The 20,899-nt window shown below is 38.4% G+C and overlaps 2 protein-coding genes across 2 annotated transcripts; both read left to right on the top strand.

Annotated features, from left to right (window-relative positions):
* Window positions 1–122: 122 nt before the first annotated feature.
* On the top strand, window positions 123–10,236 carry slc39a9 (solute carrier family 39 member 9). Its single transcript, XM_044047636.1, has 7 exons — window positions 123–681; window positions 1,800–1,908; window positions 3,509–3,712; window positions 5,066–5,134; window positions 5,767–5,852; window positions 6,052–6,186; window positions 6,472–10,236. Exons 1-7 carry the CDS (start codon window positions 586–588, stop codon window positions 6,703–6,705), a joined length of 933 nt encoding a protein of 310 aa, XP_043903571.1. The 5' UTR covers window positions 123–585; the 3' UTR covers window positions 6,706–10,236.
* Window positions 10,237–11,214: 978 nt separating this feature from the next.
* On the top strand, window positions 11,215–20,893 carry plekhd1 (pleckstrin homology domain containing, family D (with coiled-coil domains) member 1). Its single transcript, XM_044047635.1, has 13 exons — window positions 11,215–11,670; window positions 13,379–13,472; window positions 13,581–13,670; window positions 14,571–14,647; window positions 14,948–15,039; window positions 15,129–15,181; window positions 15,731–15,825; window positions 15,913–16,006; window positions 16,799–17,043; window positions 18,618–18,750; window positions 19,582–19,726; window positions 20,262–20,405; window positions 20,622–20,893. The coding sequence occupies exons 1-13, from the start codon at window positions 11,516–11,518 to the stop codon at window positions 20,777–20,779; spliced, it is 1,575 nt and encodes a 524-aa protein (XP_043903570.1). The 5' UTR covers window positions 11,215–11,515; the 3' UTR covers window positions 20,780–20,893.
* The last annotated feature ends 6 nt before the right edge of the window (window positions 20,894–20,899 follow it).

The following is a 20,899-nucleotide window of genomic DNA, read 5'->3' as shown; positions in this document are numbered from 1 at the left end:
ATATTACGGATGTAAACACTGTAACTAGGATATACAGTATACATCATGGGCGTCGTACGTATAGTAAACATACATGAGGAGGCTCCGCCCCCTTCAGTTCTCGCGGAGACGTGGCAGCAGACTAATGAGACTCTGACCCGGAAGTACTTCTAAGTGGTACTAAACAAGATGTGTCGTTGGCCGCTCAGTTAGCTGCTAAACTAGTCGGGAAGTTGCAGTTTTGTAATTTGACATTTGATTATTGAATAAACCATGCGGGTTATCGGCTCTTTGAGCGCGAGTGTCAACGTGTCAGAGTCCATCAGTGTGTGATGTTTGAATGACGCACAGTTGCCCAGGTAAATTAGCTTAGCATTGCTAACGCCACTGAGGCCAGAGGCTACAGCGTCTCTGCCTGGTTAACGTGGATGTTTGTTGAATTACTACCCGCGGTTAACTAGCACGGCGCAGGGAATGCTGCCTTACTCGACGAGCACGAAAATCAGTCCGTGTTAAAAAAAAAAAAACCTCATCAGTGAAGTCGAAAGCAGGTTTTTGATGGTGAATCTTAGCAGGAGATTATAAACCGAAAATAAAAGTGCAGTCATGGACGATTTCAGCTCGATTAGCCTGTTGTCTCTTGCCATGTTGGTGGGATGTTACGTGGCCGGGACGATACCTTTAGCAGTCAACTTTTCAGAGGTAAGTCAATCACATGCTCAGCTTTGTACACCTGCTTTCCCACAGCTAGCACTGTTAAGCTAACTTTCGACACATTCCCATTAGAATAGAAAGTTAATTTGTCGGTGTTAAAATCTTCAATGCTCTCCAAGATACAATTTTAGTTTTACGCTTGTATTTAATGCTAATCAAACATTTATTGTCATGAATTTGCATTCGGTAGATTCCGAGGTAAATCATAATCATCTAGTAGCTATAAAAAGTACACAGACACACAATCCATGTATCACCCATATAAAACAACAACACCTCAACTACACATCCAACTATGTATAGATACACAAAGACACAGGGAGTACTCACAGAAGCGTATAATATAATAGGAGTGGACAAGATAATTTAACATTATTATTTTTCTTTCCAAATAAAGCAGCTCACTGTCATCTGCGTTGATGGAACAGATATTGTAAGGGGAACTCAATCCAAGTATTTAGGCGTGTGGCTTGTTGATAAATATTAGGTTAGTGTTTCAGCAAGAATCTGAAGATTATACATACCCCTTGGATGAATAATATTGGACTTTGTTGCCGATAACTATGTCATTAACATTCCCTGCGCCCCACTGCAGAGGTAATTTAGTCTCTCCTGTAGTGAAATCATCATAATATTTTTCATACTCATGTCACAGCAGATGTAGACATACATTTTCTTCATTGAACAAATTATAGCTGTAGAGGGCACCTGCATAGAAGTCAAAGGAGGCAGCAGCATATTTAGCCTGTAGTTAATTAGTCATTAGCTGGCAGATCCTGGTTTCCTGTTTGAAAAGTGCTTGAATTTAATTTTGGAAAACATGTATAAGCCCTGTATGAACCATAAGAGCAGATACTGTATGTGAGTAGGGACAGTTTTAATTTTTTATCTAGTCTTGCGTTCATCTTATGGTGCTTGAGGTGTTTGAGTGTTCTAGGCAGCATTGAAAGTGAGGGTCTCCATCGATTGATTCCTGGGTCTTAAGGTTTTGAAATGAAATGAAAAGTACTGATTACATCATGAGCTCTGTGATCAGTTATCACTCGGTGTTGCGGTTAAAACACAGTGAGGTCACTGGTGATGTAACTCTTTCTTGTTTTCTCCAGGAAAAGTTGAAGCTGATCACTGTGCTGGGAGCTGGGCTGCTCTGTGGGACTGCGCTTGCTGTTATCATTCCCGAGGGAGTCCACGCACTTTATGAAGAAATCCTTGAAGGTAGATTTCACCAACACAGCGCTTGAGTGTTGCTACAGTCGGCCACAATGTTCACGTTATCTGATTTTCAGTTTACTTCAAAGATTCACTGAACATTTACATTACATGTTTTTTGGGGGGTTTCTCCTGTTTTTGCACTCTTCATTTTTTGTGTTCTAATTACATTAGAATGTATTCATTTTACAAATATTTGACTAAAAAGGGCAGCACATTCGTGGTGCTTGTAACAAAGACAAAGACCTTTCCCATTTCTACCCAAACTAAACATATTCCCCCAGGATCTATAGTAATATAATATAATATAATATAATATAATATAGGATCTATAGTAATATAATATAATATATTTGTTGTTGCATAAAAAGAAATAAACTATAAGGAAATTAAAAATGGTCCTGATTTTTGGTTTGTCAGACTGTTTTGTTATCTTTCTGTTGGAATCATGATGTGCTGATTTCAGTATCTGTTTGGGGTTCATGACCTTTACGTTGTAACAGACCAAGTCGCAATGGAGGAAGTTGAACATTCAAAGGTCAGGTTATATTTCACCGGAATTGACGGTGACAAGCGTGTTTGCCTCAAGTTCAACAAGTCTTTTGCTTGTAAAAGTGGTAAAATCAGCAATCTTGTCAAACATTTCGCTAAAGTGCATCACATTCAGACGGAGAAATGCACAGCTTTAGCAGGAGCCTACTATTGTAAATGTTTTATTTCATTATAACATTATACAGTACTTCAAAATAATGCTGCTTTAGTACTGCATTGCATTAAAACATTTTCATTATTTGCTTGTTTTGTTTAGATTTTTTTTATCCAGAAAATGTAACAACTACCGTGGAAACTTTACCCCGTTATCTATATGGTATTCGTCATTATGTGCTCAGTGAGTGCAGGCATGGCATTTGTCAATACAGGCTGTTTGAATTGTGTTCAAACTGATCAAAGCTCAGCAAGATGTAGTACTGTTTGTCTTCTTCCTCTGTAACCTTTGTCAAACACAAATGTTCCAATTTTGATCATATGTACATTAACCCAGAGATATATAAAGTACTAGTTCTCAAGACTTGAGTAAAAGTACAAGTACTTTGTGACTTCAGTAGAAGTTGAAGTATTCTTTAAGCACCAAGTATTCAACATTTTTTGTACTTAAGTATTGCAAGTAGTTTATTTTAAAATTTAGTACTGAATGTAAAATTAGAAGTATTGTGTTGGTTCCATTAGTCTTGCGCCCATATAACAAGGTCGGACGACCAATTTGCATGTCAGGACCACTGCGGGCCTCCACCAGAGTTTCCTCTGGCCCACCACAGTTCACCATCTTTCAGGTCTTAGTGTGCGCACTTATGCTCCACCTATAAACAGCTTAATTGCTCGATTCGCTCAGTGGTGAGCCAGCTTCATCAAACCTGGTGACAGAGCCATCTACAGCTCTGTCAGTGATAATGTGGGAATGATTCGTAACAATTTTGTAATTGTAACGATTAAAGATGCAGCACATGAAAAATGTATCGGATTGAAAGTATCAAACTCATCAAAAATATGTAATACAAGTACAGTAGTGAAGTACTCTCTCTGTTTCTCCTCACATGTGTGCCTGCAGGTGCACATCACAGCCACGGTCAGGCCGGATCTGTGGATGCGTCCGAGGTGAAGGGTGAAGGAGATGCTGCGCTCAGTGGCAGCGGGAAACACGAACACAGTCACGAACAGCTTCATGCCTGCATCGGAGTGTCTCTGGTCCTGGGCTTCGTCTTCATGCTGCTGGTGGACCAGATCGGCAGTTCTCATGTGCACAGCACTGAAGGTGACTTGCACAAAAGGCAGCAAATGCAACAGCATAAAATTTAATATACAGTATATTATTTAAACTTTTATTTAACGCTTTAAAACCGATGGGGACCCAGAGAAGCTCTTAGTAATCACAGTGTGAGATAATGCACAAAACACGAAATGTAACAACAGAATATGGGCTCTAAGACGGTGTAAACTATTTTAAATGGGATCTACCGCTATGACACTTTATTCAGAACAGACTCTATAGACCTCGAATGAAAGCAGAGACTCCACGGATTCTGAGGCTGTACGTAGAGCACTCTACACCGAAGTACCAGCGAGATAAAGGCTAAAGAAAAAAGATTTATTAGTAATGAGCAGTATGCAGGTGCACAATGTCTTCTGCAGAAAGTAGAAATGTTTCTGTGGCTAAACATGATCTGTAACAATGGTAACCCTTTGTCCTTTTGACAATAACCTTCCATAAGAAGATGGGAAAGTCAACCTGGTAACTTGAACAAGGGAAGCATCTTAGATTTAACAACTTCAGGCTCCTAAACATTCAGCAGGGCATAGATTATACTCTTTTCTGTAAACAATCATCTGTATTTATTTGATTATTTATTGTTTCTAACTGCATATGGGGGCCTGCATTTTTTTTTATTAACTATGTTCATTTTCTTTACACTAGTTTGTGTGTGTAATGTGGCTACAGTATTGAGCACTAGGGCTACAACCATTAACTGATCAAATGATGATTTGTCCTAAATATAAATTTGTCCCATGTCATTTGATCCTCTATGTGGATAAAACAAGACATTTAAGACACAATTTCAAGTTCAGAGGGGAATGTCTTTTCAAGGTTGAAGGTTGTTTTTTTTTCGGTTAATTTTGAATTATTTTATTTTACAGACTGATGCATTGTGATAATAATCATGACTTGCAGCCCCAGTCCACAGCCTTTTAAAGTCACAACCATATGTTTAAGTGCAAGTGGAGGCCACTTGGTGGAACATTTGTGTAAGACTGAGATCTGTTTGACTCTCTTATGAAGACACCAAGAGTCAAATAATGTCAGTGCTGTTTTTTTTAGATAGCTAATGCTGTTTCAATTGAGAGCGCTCTTTGACACCACATAGTGTTAATAGTGGTAATTGCTCTGAGAGACATATTAAAACATCTAATGTATGGTGTTCAGATATTTCTTCCTGTTGAAAGGGAGTGTTTTTTTTCTCTCTCTCTCCTGATGCCTAGTGTTGTTGGGTTTCTCTTCTCTCTGTAATATTGTAAATGTTTTTGCCTTACTATGTCCACTGCCTTGAGGTAATGTATGTTGTGATTCGGTGCTATACAAATAAAATGGAATTGTTTTTGTCTGGTTTAGATCCAGAATCGGCGAGAGTCACCTCTTCAAAAATCACCACCACCCTGGGTCTGGTGGTTCACGCTGCAGGTAGGTCTCCTGTCCCGTGACGATGGAGGACGTTACTCATCTGTCTGTCAACAAAATGGAATACAGTCTATGGGATTAGAGTGTATTTACTAATATTTACTTGGATTAAATATTACTTGCTTAAAGCTCTAGTGCATAGGTCATTAATAGGCGGGCCGTGGTCCAGGTCTGGACCCAGAGCCGGAACCGACCGTTCTGATTGTGTTTCTGCAGTTTCTACATGCTTTTTATCTATTATTAATTATTGTATATAGTCCTTCAAAGTTGCATTGAAAATAAATATTGTTATGGCATTGAATTGAAGAAAATGACTTCACACAGTGCAGATGAACAAATGTGTATATGTATATATGTATATATTCATATATGTGTATATATATATATGCATTTGTTCATATTGAAAAGCTACACACTAGAGCTTTAAAGTTATTCTTATGTCTGCTGCACAGACATTTAGATAATTCATTCATTTATTTAATTATGTGGTGTTCTAAATCTAATTTAGAACTGAATTGGAGAATTGCTGTAATTTGATATGTGTGTATATGAGCTTTTAAAACGGTATGAATGAACAGTTCTTCTTTTCTTATGTGCAAATATTCTAATAACTTAATTATAATGTGTGTCCCCAGCTGATGGAGTGGCACTCGGAGCTGCAGCCTCCACCTCTCAGACCAGCGTTCAGCTCATTGTTTTTGTAGCGATCATGCTCCATAAGGTAATAACAGTTGATTTCACATCTGTGGCTACAATTACATATTCACTTATCTTAAGTATATTTAAGATAAGTTTGTTGATTAAGAGATAAAGGTTGAGTTTCAGGTGTTTTACATGACTCACAGGTCAGGAAAAGGCTCTAAACAGAATGAAGATCCACTGTTCGCTGACGTCTTTTCTGTCCGTTGCGTTGTCTGCAGGCACCAGCGGCGTTTGGCCTGGTATCTTTCCTGATGCATGCTGGTCTTGAAAGGAACCGCATCCGCAAGCATCTCCTGGTCTTCGCACTGGCGGCACCTGTCCTCGCCATGCTCACCTTTTTAGGCCTTAGTCAGGTAAATATTGCAAATATATATATATATTTTAAAAGTTTATTTTTCCACCACCTCTATTTGAGAATGTTGACTTTATTAAATGATTTTCTCATTTATTTTTTGAACATTGAAAGGAAGTTTCAATCAGTAGAAAAAAGGTAACCATGTAGTTATATTTATATTGTCCCGTTTGGGCCGTAATCAGATCGTTGAGGACAGATGTTGACTCCAGGTCTGAGTGTTGTCGTAGATCATGTTTCACAAGGTGGGAGTCATCTTTGTGTTGTCTGTGTTTCTCGCTCTCAGAGCAGCAAAGAGGCCCTGTCAGACATCAACGCCACTGGTGTCGCCATGCTCTTTTCCGCCGGCACGTTCCTCTACGTGGCCACCGTGCACGTCCTCCCTGAGGTCGGCGGCGGTGGCCACAGCCACGCCCCCACAGGAGGGAACGGAGGGAAAGGACTGAGCAAGGTGGAGGTGGGAGCTCTGGTGCTGGGCTGCCTCATTCCCCTGGTGCTGTCTGTCGGTCACCACCATTAGACCCTGGACTCTGTGCCGAGTTCAGACGAGTGTACAGGGGAACGAAGCAGGAACAGAGACTTTAAAAAAACCAAGGTGGATATAAATGTCTTATTGTCTTGTCTGCTGATGGACCTGATGGACCAGGTTGGTGCTCACTGCAGGAGAATCTCATGACTCCAGTGAACAGTGAATGAATGACTTGAGTAATTGCAGTGAAAACAAAGGCACACAACAAAAACATTGTTTTATCTTTTTTTTCCTTTTTTTTTTTGTTGAGGTTAGGTTTGTGTCCTTTAATGCCACCAGCTGTGTGGATCTTTTCTCTGCCACGGGATGGTTTAACTCACTTTCTTTACGCGACTGCGCAGTTTTCGGTGTTGCATCATCGTGCTTGTTCCAAGTCCAAAAAAACAGCAAACCCTGTTTTCGGTACAGTGATGTTCTCCTCGATGGCTGTTGCACAGTGAGATTAGATAGATTTAGTCGTGATTAAGCTTGTGATGTTGAGAAAGCAAACTTTTTATAACGTGTGTGTGTAACTGTACAGGTCTCTTGGCAACAATCCGGACTGATGTTGAGCTCGATGTTTTCAAGTGCCATATTAACATGTTTGAAGCAGACCCTCAGATGAAACAGCGCTGTAGAGATGTCACGGTTTGTAAAAGTGGTTTCTCGGTCCGATGGGCCGTGATTATTATTCACCCGTTTCTTGTTAATCCACCTGTTTGTCCTGTTACTGGGTCAGGGCAAAACGCAGACAAATGCCAGTATCACAACATGATCTGTCGCTTTAATTTAAACCTGATAACTTTCTTGGTGTGGTAATTTCTGTTCTGTTTTCCATGGAGAATAATTGTTCTAATAAGAACGAGCAGGAAAAACCTGGCCGCGTTCTTAAGCTTATTTCAAGGTGGAGGGTCGTCTCAGGAGAACCTGAATGAATAACTTTGCTCATCAACGTCATAATCTCGTGGGGACCATTGGCTCAGGCCGACAGATGCGCTACTCATTGTTTTTGTGTTCATTTTAAGTAAATTTGCTCTGAAATAATGAATTATAGCTGAGCAATAAATGTAAAAACAAGAGTGACCACTGTTTCAGGAGCTCCGCTGCGTCTGAAATGGTGCAGACGGAGGATTTACCTTCATCTTTGAAGCATTTGTTATGTGAAGATCTGATCAAAGGTCCAGTGTGTATTAAAAAAAAAACAAAAAAACAACACATTTATGACATCTAGTGGTGAGACTTGAGTTTATAATAAATTGAGGACTCCCTTTCCAGAAGTGCACCAGGGAACTATGGTGGCCTCGCAAGGCCAGAAGTTCCATCATATTTGTTCTCAATTACACATAGCTGCAACGATTTAACAATTTCTAAATCAATCAACAACTGATTTAATTACTGATTAATTGGTTTAAGTTTTTTTTTGTTTTTTTTAATAATTAGAACAAGTTTCACTTATTTTTCAGCTTCGTAAACGTGAATTTTTTTGGTTTCTTTGCTCCAAATAACAAAAATCATTGTAGCCAAACAGACATTTAAGAACATCAGCACTTTAAGGTTTCTGACATTTCATGGACCAAATGACTCATGTTGTCTGTTCTGGCCGCTGTAGAAACATGGCGGCACAAGATGGCCGCCTCATTTGGGGAAACGTGTTTGTGAACATTTTTTCTCCTGTACAGTTGATTTATAAGAGATAGTGGATCGTACATAAAAGCTTTATTGTAAGCCTCCAAAACCCGAGGAACATGTATATTAAGTATTATTCAATATCTGCTTATAAACCCTTCTAAATGTTACACACTGGACCTTTAAATCTTTAACAGTCAGTCGATTGATGCATTAAAACCTCAGTAGGCTGCTCCCTCTTCTGTCAGGACATGTGATTATTGTGAGTGTGTATCACTGTTCCCGCGCTCACGTGTATGTGTATGTAACATGTGCAGTAACAGCGTCATGATTTCTTTGAGGTGGAACCGTTAACTTTTATTTTTATTTTTTTTTTCACGTAGACACCTGAGGCAACAGAGTCTCTGATTTATGTGTACATTTCATTCTTTAATATGTTGGTTAATTCCAGTTTCGTTGACGAGAGACAACGCGGCGTGATGTGTGGTCGGCAGAAAGAGGGCGGGGTCACATGCAGACCAGCAGCTGAGTGACTCTTATGTTTTTTAATGGGTTGAAATTCAAAAAGGGAAAAATGTCTCTTGTGTTATTAGAGGATTCATTCTGTGCGGTTTTATTTGACCCAGCTGAGAATTTGGTTTGAATTTATATATGAAAATATAACATTGGTATAGTTCTCTCAATACATGAGCAGGAACCCTTCATTTTTTTTTTTTTTTTTTTATTTAAAAGTGAAAAAAATGAGTTCATGTCTTACTGCAGGACTAAACACACAGGATTTATTTGCCTTTTTAAGCCCTTCAAATCTTCTTTTTCAGTCTAAAAGGTCAAATATTCACAGCTAAATAATGAGTTTACCGTTCAAACACACACAAGTCTCTGCAGTGTGATCAGATTTGACTGTGGTGGAGTTCTAGTACGCAAACACGAAATAAAATGTCTCATGTTTTCGAAGCATTATGTGTTGTAATATTACGGTTGCAGTATGTGTCACTGGTGGGCACGTAACACAAAAAAGATTGAAGACGTTTCTCGAAGCACAATTATTCAGAAATACTACCCTTATTCTAGGAATACAAAGCTCAATGCGTATCGGTGAAGTATTCCTGTACACATAAATCAGTGAATTGTTCGGAAACGTGGGATCACCAGATTAAAATCAACTGTTTTACTCAGAAGTCTACGATTTTGTAAAAGTACAGTCGGGCATGTTGCGAGACCTAAATAATGTTCTTAATGTTCGTTTTTCACTGGTTTAAAGGTGCAAATTCAAACACGTGTTTGCAGTCAATCTGGACTGTGATTGGCCAAAAATACATTACATCTGCACGTAGGAATGTTCATGCACTTAAAGGTACAGTGTGTAAAATGTGTTGGTGGAGCTTTATGTCACATCTGAATTGCCCATGTTTGTCCATTGTGGGCTACTGTAAAACCATGGCGGCCTTGGCTAATAAAGAAACAACAATTTTATGCAGTCAGATGATTGTATCCACATTGTATATGAAAAAATTAGGTAATTAGTTTTTAAATTCTGCCAAAGAACATTTTACACACTAGACCTTTAAAGGTAAAATCTGTCTGGGCAAAACACTTAAAATATTTCTTAATATTCAAACATGTTACACCTCAGACGAACACGTCTGGAAATGTGATGAAACGTTTTAGCCGCAGGTGAAAGTTTGTTGGGACTTTATTTTGACACAGGAACAGGAAGTGATGGTGAAAAGTTTTTAACTTCGTTCTTGCTCCAGCTCTAGTTTTGGTTGATGACGTGCGTGTTTTTTTTTGTTTTGTTTAGTTCTTTCTGCCATTCCACAACGAGTTTGCCTTATTTCCATGTTTTCGATTGTGAAATTCACTTGTAAAGCGATGTTTTATGACGACTAAATTAAAGATTTTTTTTAATGACTAAAACCTTTATAATTAATCATTTTTTTCCTCCTCCAAGCTGTTAATACGCTGCTAATATAGTTATAATATTGTGACAATTTAAACATGTTTTTTTATTGTTTGATTTGATGCAGATCAGTCTGTAAAATAAAGTTAAACTGCTGTTATTTTTTTAAACAACTTTGATCTTAAATTAGAAGAAGTCGACATTCTCATGCATTGAGAATGTTAATGTCTTAATTCTATGTACTGACTTTTATTTTTATTGTTTTATTAGCAGCCCATTTTGTCAAAAAGATGTTTGTAATAATCAAGGTAAGAATTCATTATTTTTAAACTGAATATTGTAAAATTTATCTCATTTAAATGTTAAAAACATGTCGCTGACAGGAAGTTTATTTTCATGCAAACTGTTCTATGCCTTTAATATCAATTCATTGACATTTGAATATTTTATTTATATTGTTTGATTTGCAGCAGGTGCCTCAACTTCACTTAAAGTGCTGTTTTTAATGCATTTAATGTTTATTGATTCATGTTTTGAACAAAATCTCCTGAAAACAGCATTCTTGTGCATTATTTTTCCCTTCATATCTTTAGAATATTTTAAGATGTAAACACGTTTACTGTTTGATTTGCTGTTTTTGATGTATTTTTGTCATTCATATGAGTAAGAATTCACTCTCTAAACCAAGTATTGTACATTTCCTCTCAAGTTAATTGTTATTTGCAGAGACCTCTTCTGCCCGGAGGGGAAACAAGACTTTCTTCTCAGTGCATTTGTCCACTGAGGTTGAGCTGTAAATATCTGTATAATCTGGTGTCCGTCCAGTCTGACACTTGTTCTGTAAATTAATCTGATATTCACGTAATCCACACTGACTTTCCATCCTGTCTACTAGAGAGCTGAGCAGCCGCGCCTCGGACACAGACGCTCTCGGACGCAGATTCACTGCTGATGGAGAGAGAGAGAGAGAGAGAGAGAGAGAGCATCATTATCACTGCCAAGAGGATGCTGCTTTCTGCGAGCACAGTAATCTGAACAACAGCTTTTACTGGCTGGAATGTATCGACCGGGTTCAGATTTAGCAACTCAGTCATAAAGCTTCCTTCTCTCCCTCCCTCCCTCTCTCTCTCTCTCTGTCATTGGTGCAGTCAGTCTGCCTCCAGCTGATGAACATATTGGCAGCTGCATTATTCCACCCTGCTGAGTTATTGGTGTTTTTCCTGCTTTCTATTGAAGCTACACACGCACTTCTGTGGGTGTGTGTGCGCTCTCCCAGCGTGAGATAATCCACAGAGGATGTTCTCATCTTCATCCAGACACTCTCTGCTCTCACCCTGGACGTCCATGGAGCAGTCGGACAGCGACGCGCTGGACATCAGCACCAAAGTGCAGCTGCACGGCGTTCTGTGGAAGCGGCCTTTCGGGCGACCGTCGGCCAAGTGGTCCCGCAGGTGAGAGTCAGCCTCTGTAAATCAAATTTGTCTTCATAAAAAATGTATGTAGTTTAGAAAAGGTTTCATTTGAGGAGTTTGAGTTTCCTCTGACAGGAGGAAAAAAATGAAGCCCAATGATCTCTGTAGTAGGTTTTATAAAAAGTGATTCTTTCCATTTTTCTGTGCTAAAAAAACATTTAAATCTGAATAAACTGTCTTATCACTTAGAAAAGTATCATAAAATGACATTGCATGTCTTTATGGTAACTTTATGGTCGATCTTTATTTAAAAAGAGTTCAAAATCTTCGTATTGGTGTGTCAAAAACAATTATTTACATATTTATTTATTACATATATATGCTTTACTACCACAATGATTTATCTCATAGAAAAACATCACAGATTTATGGCAACTTCCAAATGAACAAAACTTAAAAAGGAGTTTAATCAAACTATTTCCACTGTTCTGAGAAAATAACATTAATCTACATACATACAAACTATTCAAATCTGCTTAACAGCCACGGTGAACAACATTAAATGTGGTTTATCTTTTAGAAGAATATCACAAACAACATAACATGTAGAAAAAATAAAAGTTCAGCAAATTGAGCAAAAACATTTAAATCTACTTTACAGCCACAGTTAAAAACACCTGCCGTGATTTATGTCGTAGAAAAACATCACAGATTACAGATACTGTCATTTAAAGTCAGTCTCTGATGGGCGTTAATGACGTCAAAAGCCGGTGACGCGTCGCGTGTCAGACGATGTTTTATGTAACAACAGGATCAACTCGTCCACAGACGCGTCCACTGCCCCTGTGGACGCTACATTTGGACGGGAAAATGTCTGTATTTGGACCAAATGTCGTGATAATGCTCTTAGTTTACATAACGGTTAAAACAACTATACACAGCAGCTCCAGGGAGTCCATTTACTGCACGACCTTTGTGACCTTGAAGCCTGAAGGTCAAAAGAATTGGAAGTGGTTTGTTTTCGTCGACCACTTAAGACACTGAGTGGTTTAAATGTTGTTTGATCCAAAATCTGACAAACAGTGAGATGATGTTGAGGACGAGGATTTTAAACCAGATCGACACAGAAGCATCAGATTACAGAGATTATTCAAGATTATTCAAACAGACTAATCTAAACCCAGTCAATCAGTCTATGTTTTTAAATGACACAGAGTTGATGGTTATTTATCTCCTTGTTGTCCCGGAAACCTCTGTCCTGAGTAAGTTAATGATCGTCAGAGACTTAAAGTGCTGCAATTTCAAATTTTAAAAGCTGATCTGAGGTCACTTAAGAAGATTTAGGAGTCATTAAGCACATGCTTTCATTTCAATTCAAAACTATTAAGCTGTAATAAAACAACAAGAAATAAAAACAACTTTGTTTGTATTGTGGAAACACCTTTTTAACCCAATAATGGTAATAATAATAATACATTTTTAAGTGGCATACACACAAAGTGGACTCTAATTGAATATACAAATTAAAGATGTCTGTATTTTTAATATTGTTTTGGTTACATTTGTTTCCTGAAATCAGAGAAAATGTTTTTAGTGCTGAAACTGATCATCATTTATCTGGTGATAAATAATGTGTAAATCATTTTTTAAAAAGATTTGAAACACCTCAAAGCATCTTGAATATTTGATGATGACATGACTGATGACTGACTCACTGCTGCTTTCTTGTCTTCCTCCACTCAAAAAGATTCTTCATCATCAAAGACAGCTTCTTGCTCTACTACGCAGAGAGCGAGAAGAGAAACTTTGAAAGCAACAGGTACTTCAACATCCACCCAAAGGTGAGTGAGCGGCCGCGTCTGCTCTAAAAACCTGAAGGAGGGAGAGAATTTCTGCAGAATAATGAGGCATTTGTGTTTGTGTTTGTGTTTGTGTGTGTGTTGTATCAGGGAGTGATTCCTCTGGGAGGATGTGTGGTGTCGACTAGTGAAGACATGGGGATGCCCTTTGCCATCGTGGTCAACCTGGAAGATTTCACTGTAATTACATGATCCGCTGCATTGTTTAACAGACAGACACACAAACACTTTTTCATACACATGTTCAAATGTACGCTAAGAGAGGAAAACTGGAACCGCAACTCTGTTATAATGGAACATACATGGATTCTTCATCTCAAATATACACAAAATCATTTACTTATTCAGATAAGAACAGATTATCTTACCCCACATGAAGTAAATAATCATGAAATTAATAAATAATAATAGCAACAAGATTTAATAAAACAACAGCAGAATTAACAAATATAAACCAAAACGTAGACGTGTTCAGGGTCGGTCTCTCGTGTCACGTATGAAGTTTTGAGGCGATCGGTCAATGTATGGCGAAATCATAGGGCACTTCCTGTTTCGTAGCCACGCTCTTTTGAATCTGCACAACCTTTTGATAACATTTTGCCTTTGATGTGCAAAATGTCGCGTTTTTTTATGTCCGTACGATAAACACACTCAGATGAGTTTATTTACTAAGAGTGCCAGTGGACTTTTTTGTTCGTCTTGGGCTATAACATATTCCCACCAAGTTTTGTGAAATTCGGCGCAAGTTGATGTTGGCGTGCTCCTTCCACGTTGCACGTTAGGGGGCGCTATAGAGCCCTTGAGCAACGCATGGGTTCGGGAACTATGCCAATATCGCATTTTCGCCAGACCTGACCTCCATGCCAAATTTTATGAGTTTTTAGGCACCAATCCAAATCCAAAGCGGGGCCCGCAGCCCAGAGTTGGTACAGCAGCAGGTTCATTTTGGCCCATCAGGCTTGTGATTTGTTAAAAATAAATTTAAGTGTATATATATATACATATATATATATATATATATATATATATATATATATATATATATATATATATATATATATATATGCATGTGTCCTCCAGGGAACCATCGTCCTGGCTGGTGAGTCTGAGCACGAGCAGCTGCAGTGGATGGAGATGCTCCAAGAGTCGGGGAAAGTGTGAGTGTTATAATGACACAAAATCTCCCTTTAATATAAATGTCACCTCATTTTTTGTGTTTGGTTTCTATTTCTCACCAATTGGAGCATGAAAATGACCAACTATAACAGCAAACTGTGTGTTCCTCTTACAACACAAACTCTTTTATCTGCCATTTTATCTTTGTATTCCTTTTTTTCAAAATGAAATGTCACGTGCAGCACCTTCTGTTCTTCAGGTTTAAGTCTTTCAAAAAGATAAAAATAAATTAGATGTTAAAATTCCTCACAGTGATTTCGCCTCTGGTCTTTTTTCAACAGGACGTGGAAGAACGCGCAGCTGGGCGGGGCCATGATCGAGAGTCTGGAGGCTCAGGGGCTGCAGCTGGCAAAGGAGAAGCAGGAGTATCTGGGTAAACATGGAGGACGTCACCTTGTTTATGGGTTTATGAAGAGCTGAAGGTGTTTATGCTCAACTGATTGTTTGTTTGTTTTTCTCAAGATAAACTGATGGAGGAGACAGAGGAGCTGAGTCATCAAAGAGCTGAGAGAGAGGTGAGACATACTGGAGATCATTTGGTCCAACATGTAAGAATTAGTGACATCTAATGGTGAGACTGCAGACTGCACCCTTTCTCGAGCGTGTCAGGGAACTACGGGGGTTTTAACCCTTTTGTTGTTGCCAACAGGATTTGGCATGCGTACTTCTCATGACTGTAGTGATGGTAGACTCAATAAGCCTAAAGTACATTTAAAGTATATCATAGACTATTATGCATTGCTACTAAAAGTTAATCACTGGAACTTTAGTACAAATATAATAAAAGTTGTTTTTAACTCAAATAAAACCATTCACTTACTCCTGAACTAACTTTCTGGTTATTTGTGGGGCTGCATTAATTATCAACACTGATTATTTATCTTTTAATTTCATCCCGTGATCAAAAACTCAGATAAATCAGAAAAATCTTTTGAATTTCTAGTTGAAAACTGATTTAATTGTAATTTAATTTTCCATGTCAATAATCTTGATTTATTCAGGTTTGTGGGATTTGTTACACTTTGCTTGTGAAGTTAGATCATCGCGTGTTCACGTGTTTATAGGAGCTGGAACGTCTGAATCAGGTCCTGGAGGAGGAGAAGCTGAAGTTTGAGGAGGTGGTGCTGGAGCTGAAGACGGAGCAAGAGCAAATCAAACTGTAAAACAAGACAAAAATCAACTGTTTGTCTATGCTGTTGTTCATTTTCTAAAAAACCTGATACTTCATGTTGCGTGTTGACGGCAGAGACCTGGACGGCACGACTCAGTCCCTGAAAGGTGTCGAGAGCGAGAAAGAAGAGCTCAGCAGCTTCACGGTCAAATTGCAGGAATCCATCGAGGTATGAAAAACAAACAAACCTTTAACACACAGCGTCACAACATTAAAGTGATGAGATGGAATTGACTCGGATCAATCTGTCCTTTCGTTCTAAAAACAATCATTTGACATTTGGTGCCTGAGTCACAAGAAATAAATAAGAAGAAGTGTTCAGGTATATGAAACACATGAGGTTATAATTAGTGATGAGATGATAGCGTCCGATACTGATCTCACAAACTCGAGTATCTACCAGTGCTGATATTTGTCCATACAGTCATTTTTGACCATTTATGGACTATGAAGCTGTTAACAACACATTTGTGCTGAGTCATTTCAAAGACATCACTCTCCAACTGTGTAACTAATATTGTTCTCCCCAAAAAGACGAAATAAAAAGCCCAAAAATGGACTTTTGCTGATTTTATTTACATGTTTACAGTCTGCGCATAGTGACGCCTGCGATATATAAGATTTATATAAGATACAGTATATATAAGATTTTTGCATTGTATCAAATTTTACATTTTCATCTGTCCGATATCTAATCCAGTGATTTTGACCAGTATCATCGACACTGACCGATACCATCCCTATTTATAATAGTGAGATATGTACTTGAAATAATAGTAGTAATGCTTGAAAGTAAGATGATTTCCTAAAAACTATTATTATTATTACTTTATTATAATTGCTCACTTTCTGTTTTGTGTTTGTTACATTTTGTTTTTCCAAACTTTCCTGTTGATGTGATTAATTTCGTGTCCCATGTAAAAACTTCCGCGATGTTTGAGTCTCTGTTGTCGTCTCTCAGAAACTGTCGCAGGACAAGCAGAGAACTCTACAGCTTCTAGGAGTGAAGGAGTGGCAGCAGGAGCTGGAGGAGGAGGAGGAGCAGGAGAAGGAGAAGGAGAAGGAGAAGGAGAAGAGTCCAGAGTCGACCCACAGGAAGTGTGAGGACAGTGAGGAGCTCAGAGATGCTGATCTGCTGAAGGACCTGCGACACATCGAGGAGCAAATGAAGATCCTGCTAAACGAGAAGGACCAGGCAGAAGACAAGTGAGTTTTAGTTTAGATTAAGTTAGTCCGGGTTAGGTTAGGTTGCTTTGGGTTATGTTGGAGAGTTAGAGTTGGTTATGTTGGATTGGTTTGAGTTAAGTTTGGTCGTTTTGGATTAGGTGAAGTAGGTTTGTTTAGGACAGATTGAGTTATGCTGGTTATTTTGGCTTGGAGTTATGTTAGAATATAATATTTTTTTTATTAAAGTGTCCGATTCAACATACATTTCACTTGTTTTTTTATAACTAATTCAAAAATGTGACTAAACAGCAAGCTTAAAGTGCTACAACATTAAAACGAGGCAAAGCAAAACAAGACAAAATCAATGACAATCAACGCCCACTTTTCAAAATAAAAGTCCCAGTTTGTCGTAACCCCACAGTTTTCAAAATAAAAGTCCCAGTTTGTCATAACCCCAGCTTTCAAAATAAAAGTCCCAGTATAAGTCGGTCACAACCCCGCAGTTTTCAAAATAAAAGTCACAATCTATAACAACCCTGCAGTTTTCAAAATAAAAGTCACAGTTTAGCAACAACACCACCAGGCTCCCCCCATCCGCCCGACTAACCCCTTCCTATGTATCGTCGTCCCATCCACTCTCCCTCGCAGAGACCTACGCTCTAAAACCATTGCAATTGTCATAGATTGTGTGCTAGGATGTGGTCGGACTGCTGTGCTGGATTTGTAGTTTATGAGGTATGACGATGAGGAGTTCCCATGTTTCATTGAAAGATAGAATATAATCGAATAGATTCTTATTGAAGCTGGGTTTGATTATGTTGGATCATAGAAAGTCTCATTTAGTTTTCACTGCGTGAGTTCACGTTCTGCCTCCTTAAGGGTTAAACACTGTGGTCTTTTCCAGAGAATCTGTTGTGTATAAACACTAATAGCACAGAGGAAGTCACTGCCGTCAGTGGAAATGTATATCGATCAGTGAACAACAGCCCATTACAGCAGCTGTTATTGACTGTAGCACTGACGTCCTGCTGCCTGCCATCAGTGCACTGTAAAACACAGCATTTACACATCGATGTTAACGCCCTCGCAAATCTGTTGGATCAGATGGGTGAACGTAAATTCTGTGTTCCGTATTTTTTATTTGAAACATTTATTCAATGATTCACTCACCATACATTTTTGACGTTAGGCGTAAAAAGTCATAATATGTTAAGGCGTCCAAAATGTCACAATAAGCAGTTTATACAGTATTTACCAGTTGTTCTTTTTATTGAATATTGTTTTTTAAATCTAGAGACAGAGTGTTTTTTATTTTTGTCATTGGCTTTGTACAAACTGCTGTTATTATATTCATACAAAGTTAAAAATAACGTGAGGGATATGTTAGATATACAGATGTCTGTCTGTGGCTCAGCATAAATCTGTGTCGTCCACTGACAGATGCTCCCACATCCACAATTAGTGCAACAAAGCAGCCGAATTCTAATCCTTTGGACATTTTAAAGGGTTTCAAACATTAAAATAATCCAGTGTGACATTAATATTTTTATTCACAGTGTTGTGCAGGTGTGTGTGTGTGTGTGTGTGTGTGAGACTGTGTTCCTGTGTTTCAGGCTCAGGGAGAACGATCAGCGAGCAAAAGTCCTGCAGCAGGAGAGGGAGTTTTACTCGTCCCAGGCTCGGACACTGCAGCAGTCGCTCTCTCAGCTCTCGGTGGACAAACAGCAGACGGAGGCTGAGCTTAAGGTAATGAACGCAGCATGACTCAGCACGGCACCGGCTCGGCACAGTCATCATCCTCCCGAGTCATGTTTTTCACACAGAAAAAGAAAAAACAAGCTATCAAAGTGATGTTTACTGAGGTTATTTTCTTCATTTTATAGTTTCCTCTCAAACTTTTTACACCAACTAACATCAGAAAATATTGAGCTTTCGAAGTAATGCCATTATCATCAACGTCAAAATACAGTGGTGTAAATAGGTCGCTAGGTCTCATCATCCTCCTCTTCCTCACATATACTTCACACACTGGTATAGTGAGATTAGATTAAGATGGAGTGAGAGATAAGGTGACTCTAATTATATATAGATTTTTTTGTTTTCTACCTCACTCTACCTCACTCACACTAAATTTGATTTTCTTCCAAGTACCACCAGAGAAAGCTCACGTACCACTGGTGGTACACAAACCACCGTTTGAGAACCATGGGATTAGACATTTTTGTTTTCAAACCAGACTTACACGACTGATTCTAAATGTTCACGTCATGCACAAAAGTGCCCAAACCCCTCATAAGACACCAAAATAAAATCTTAATCTGTAGCAATTCATCCAACATTTCAATACATTTAACTCATTTTCAAGTTCACTTCAAGTTAAAGATTATTCTACATCTCACTTTTATTCTGGCTTTCTCTCTCTGGCAAATCAAATCAGCTCTCGAGCTTCACACGTCTTCAACTCTCCCCTCATTGTAATGTGGACTCATTATAGTTCATTTTAGACCAATATTGATAAACTGTATCCATCACATTGTTTTGACAGTGTGTGCGTTTGTTTGTGTGCGCGTGTGTCAGGCGGAGATCGAGTCTCGTGTGGAGCTGGAGAAGAGGCTGAAACAGGCAGAAGAAGCGCTGCACAACCTGGAAAAAGGCCTGAACTCAGCGGAGAGAAGCAGAGAGAGAGACGAGAAGATGAAGGGAGACGTGACACAGCTGAAGAGTGAGTGCAGTCACTGGCACACTGTGGGCTCAAACACTGGGAATTCACAGAAAATGCAAACTGGATAATATAATGAAAGATTTTAAATATCAATGTCATGTCTTAATTTATTAATTAATCACAGAGCATGTCTTTAATTTTATTTTATTTTATTTTATTTTATTTTATTTTATTTTGTTTTGTTTTGTTTTGTTTTATTAATTACATTTTTTTTGTTAAACATGATGTAAGAATATTTCAATTTATATAATCAGAAATAAATAATGACCCAAGGTTTTTCAGTTCAGTTTACTAAATTAGGAAATACATATATTTTATCTTTATTTAGTTGATGTAAATATAAACATAGGTTTTTTTTTTACATATATATTATTATTATTATTATTTTATTGTTTATATATATATTATTCATGGAACTTTAAAAACACTTTAAGTTTAATGAGTTACATTTTCACTTCAAATATTTTATTAATTTTTTAATTGACTCACACCTGTGTGTATGTTTTGTGTGTTTTGTATGTTTTTTTTTACGCAGGGTTTTTTGAAGACTGTATCAGTGCAGCAGAGATCGAGGCCAAGCTTCCAGCGATAATGAAAAACGCTGTGTATCTCCACAAAGCTGCCGCTCGAAGAATCAAGAGCTGCCGCATCCAGAGGAGAGCGTCCAGACGCCACTGGTGTGAGTGTAAACAGCATCACAACAGCACACAGGAAGCACATAAAGGAAGACATAAGAAAGGAAAAGAATGAAAAAGGAAATGATTCAAGAAAGAATGGAAATCTAATAAAGAAATTAATAAAAATATGAATTTTAATGTCTTTATGAAACAGAGTTGTATTTTATAGCAGCTGTCCTCTTGTCCTCTAACGTGTCACCGCCTCTCTCTCTCTGCAGTGAAACACTCAAAGTCATTCGCTGTGTCCACTGGTGATGGTGGCAACATGGAGGATCTGAGGGAGGCGGCTCGGCGGCTGACCTCTGACACCAGCTTCAGACAGAACGTGTACAAGATCATCGCCCGCAACGACGCCACAAACAAAACAGACGGCTGAGAGAGAGAAAGAGAGAGAGAGGACATCCTCCTGATGTTTTTGTTTTGTAGATAGATGAATATTTTTACCACATACAAACAAAGTATTGAAACCAAAACTGTCAATAACTGAATACTAAAT

Source organism: Solea senegalensis, linkage group LG16 (assembly GCF_019176455.1).
Source record: "Solea senegalensis isolate Sse05_10M linkage group LG16, IFAPA_SoseM_1, whole genome shotgun sequence".
Classification (NCBI taxonomy): Eukaryota; Metazoa; Chordata; class Actinopteri; order Pleuronectiformes; family Soleidae; genus Solea; species Solea senegalensis.
Note: the sequence above shows the minus strand (reverse complement) of the source record. Positions and strands in the feature narration are given on the sequence as shown.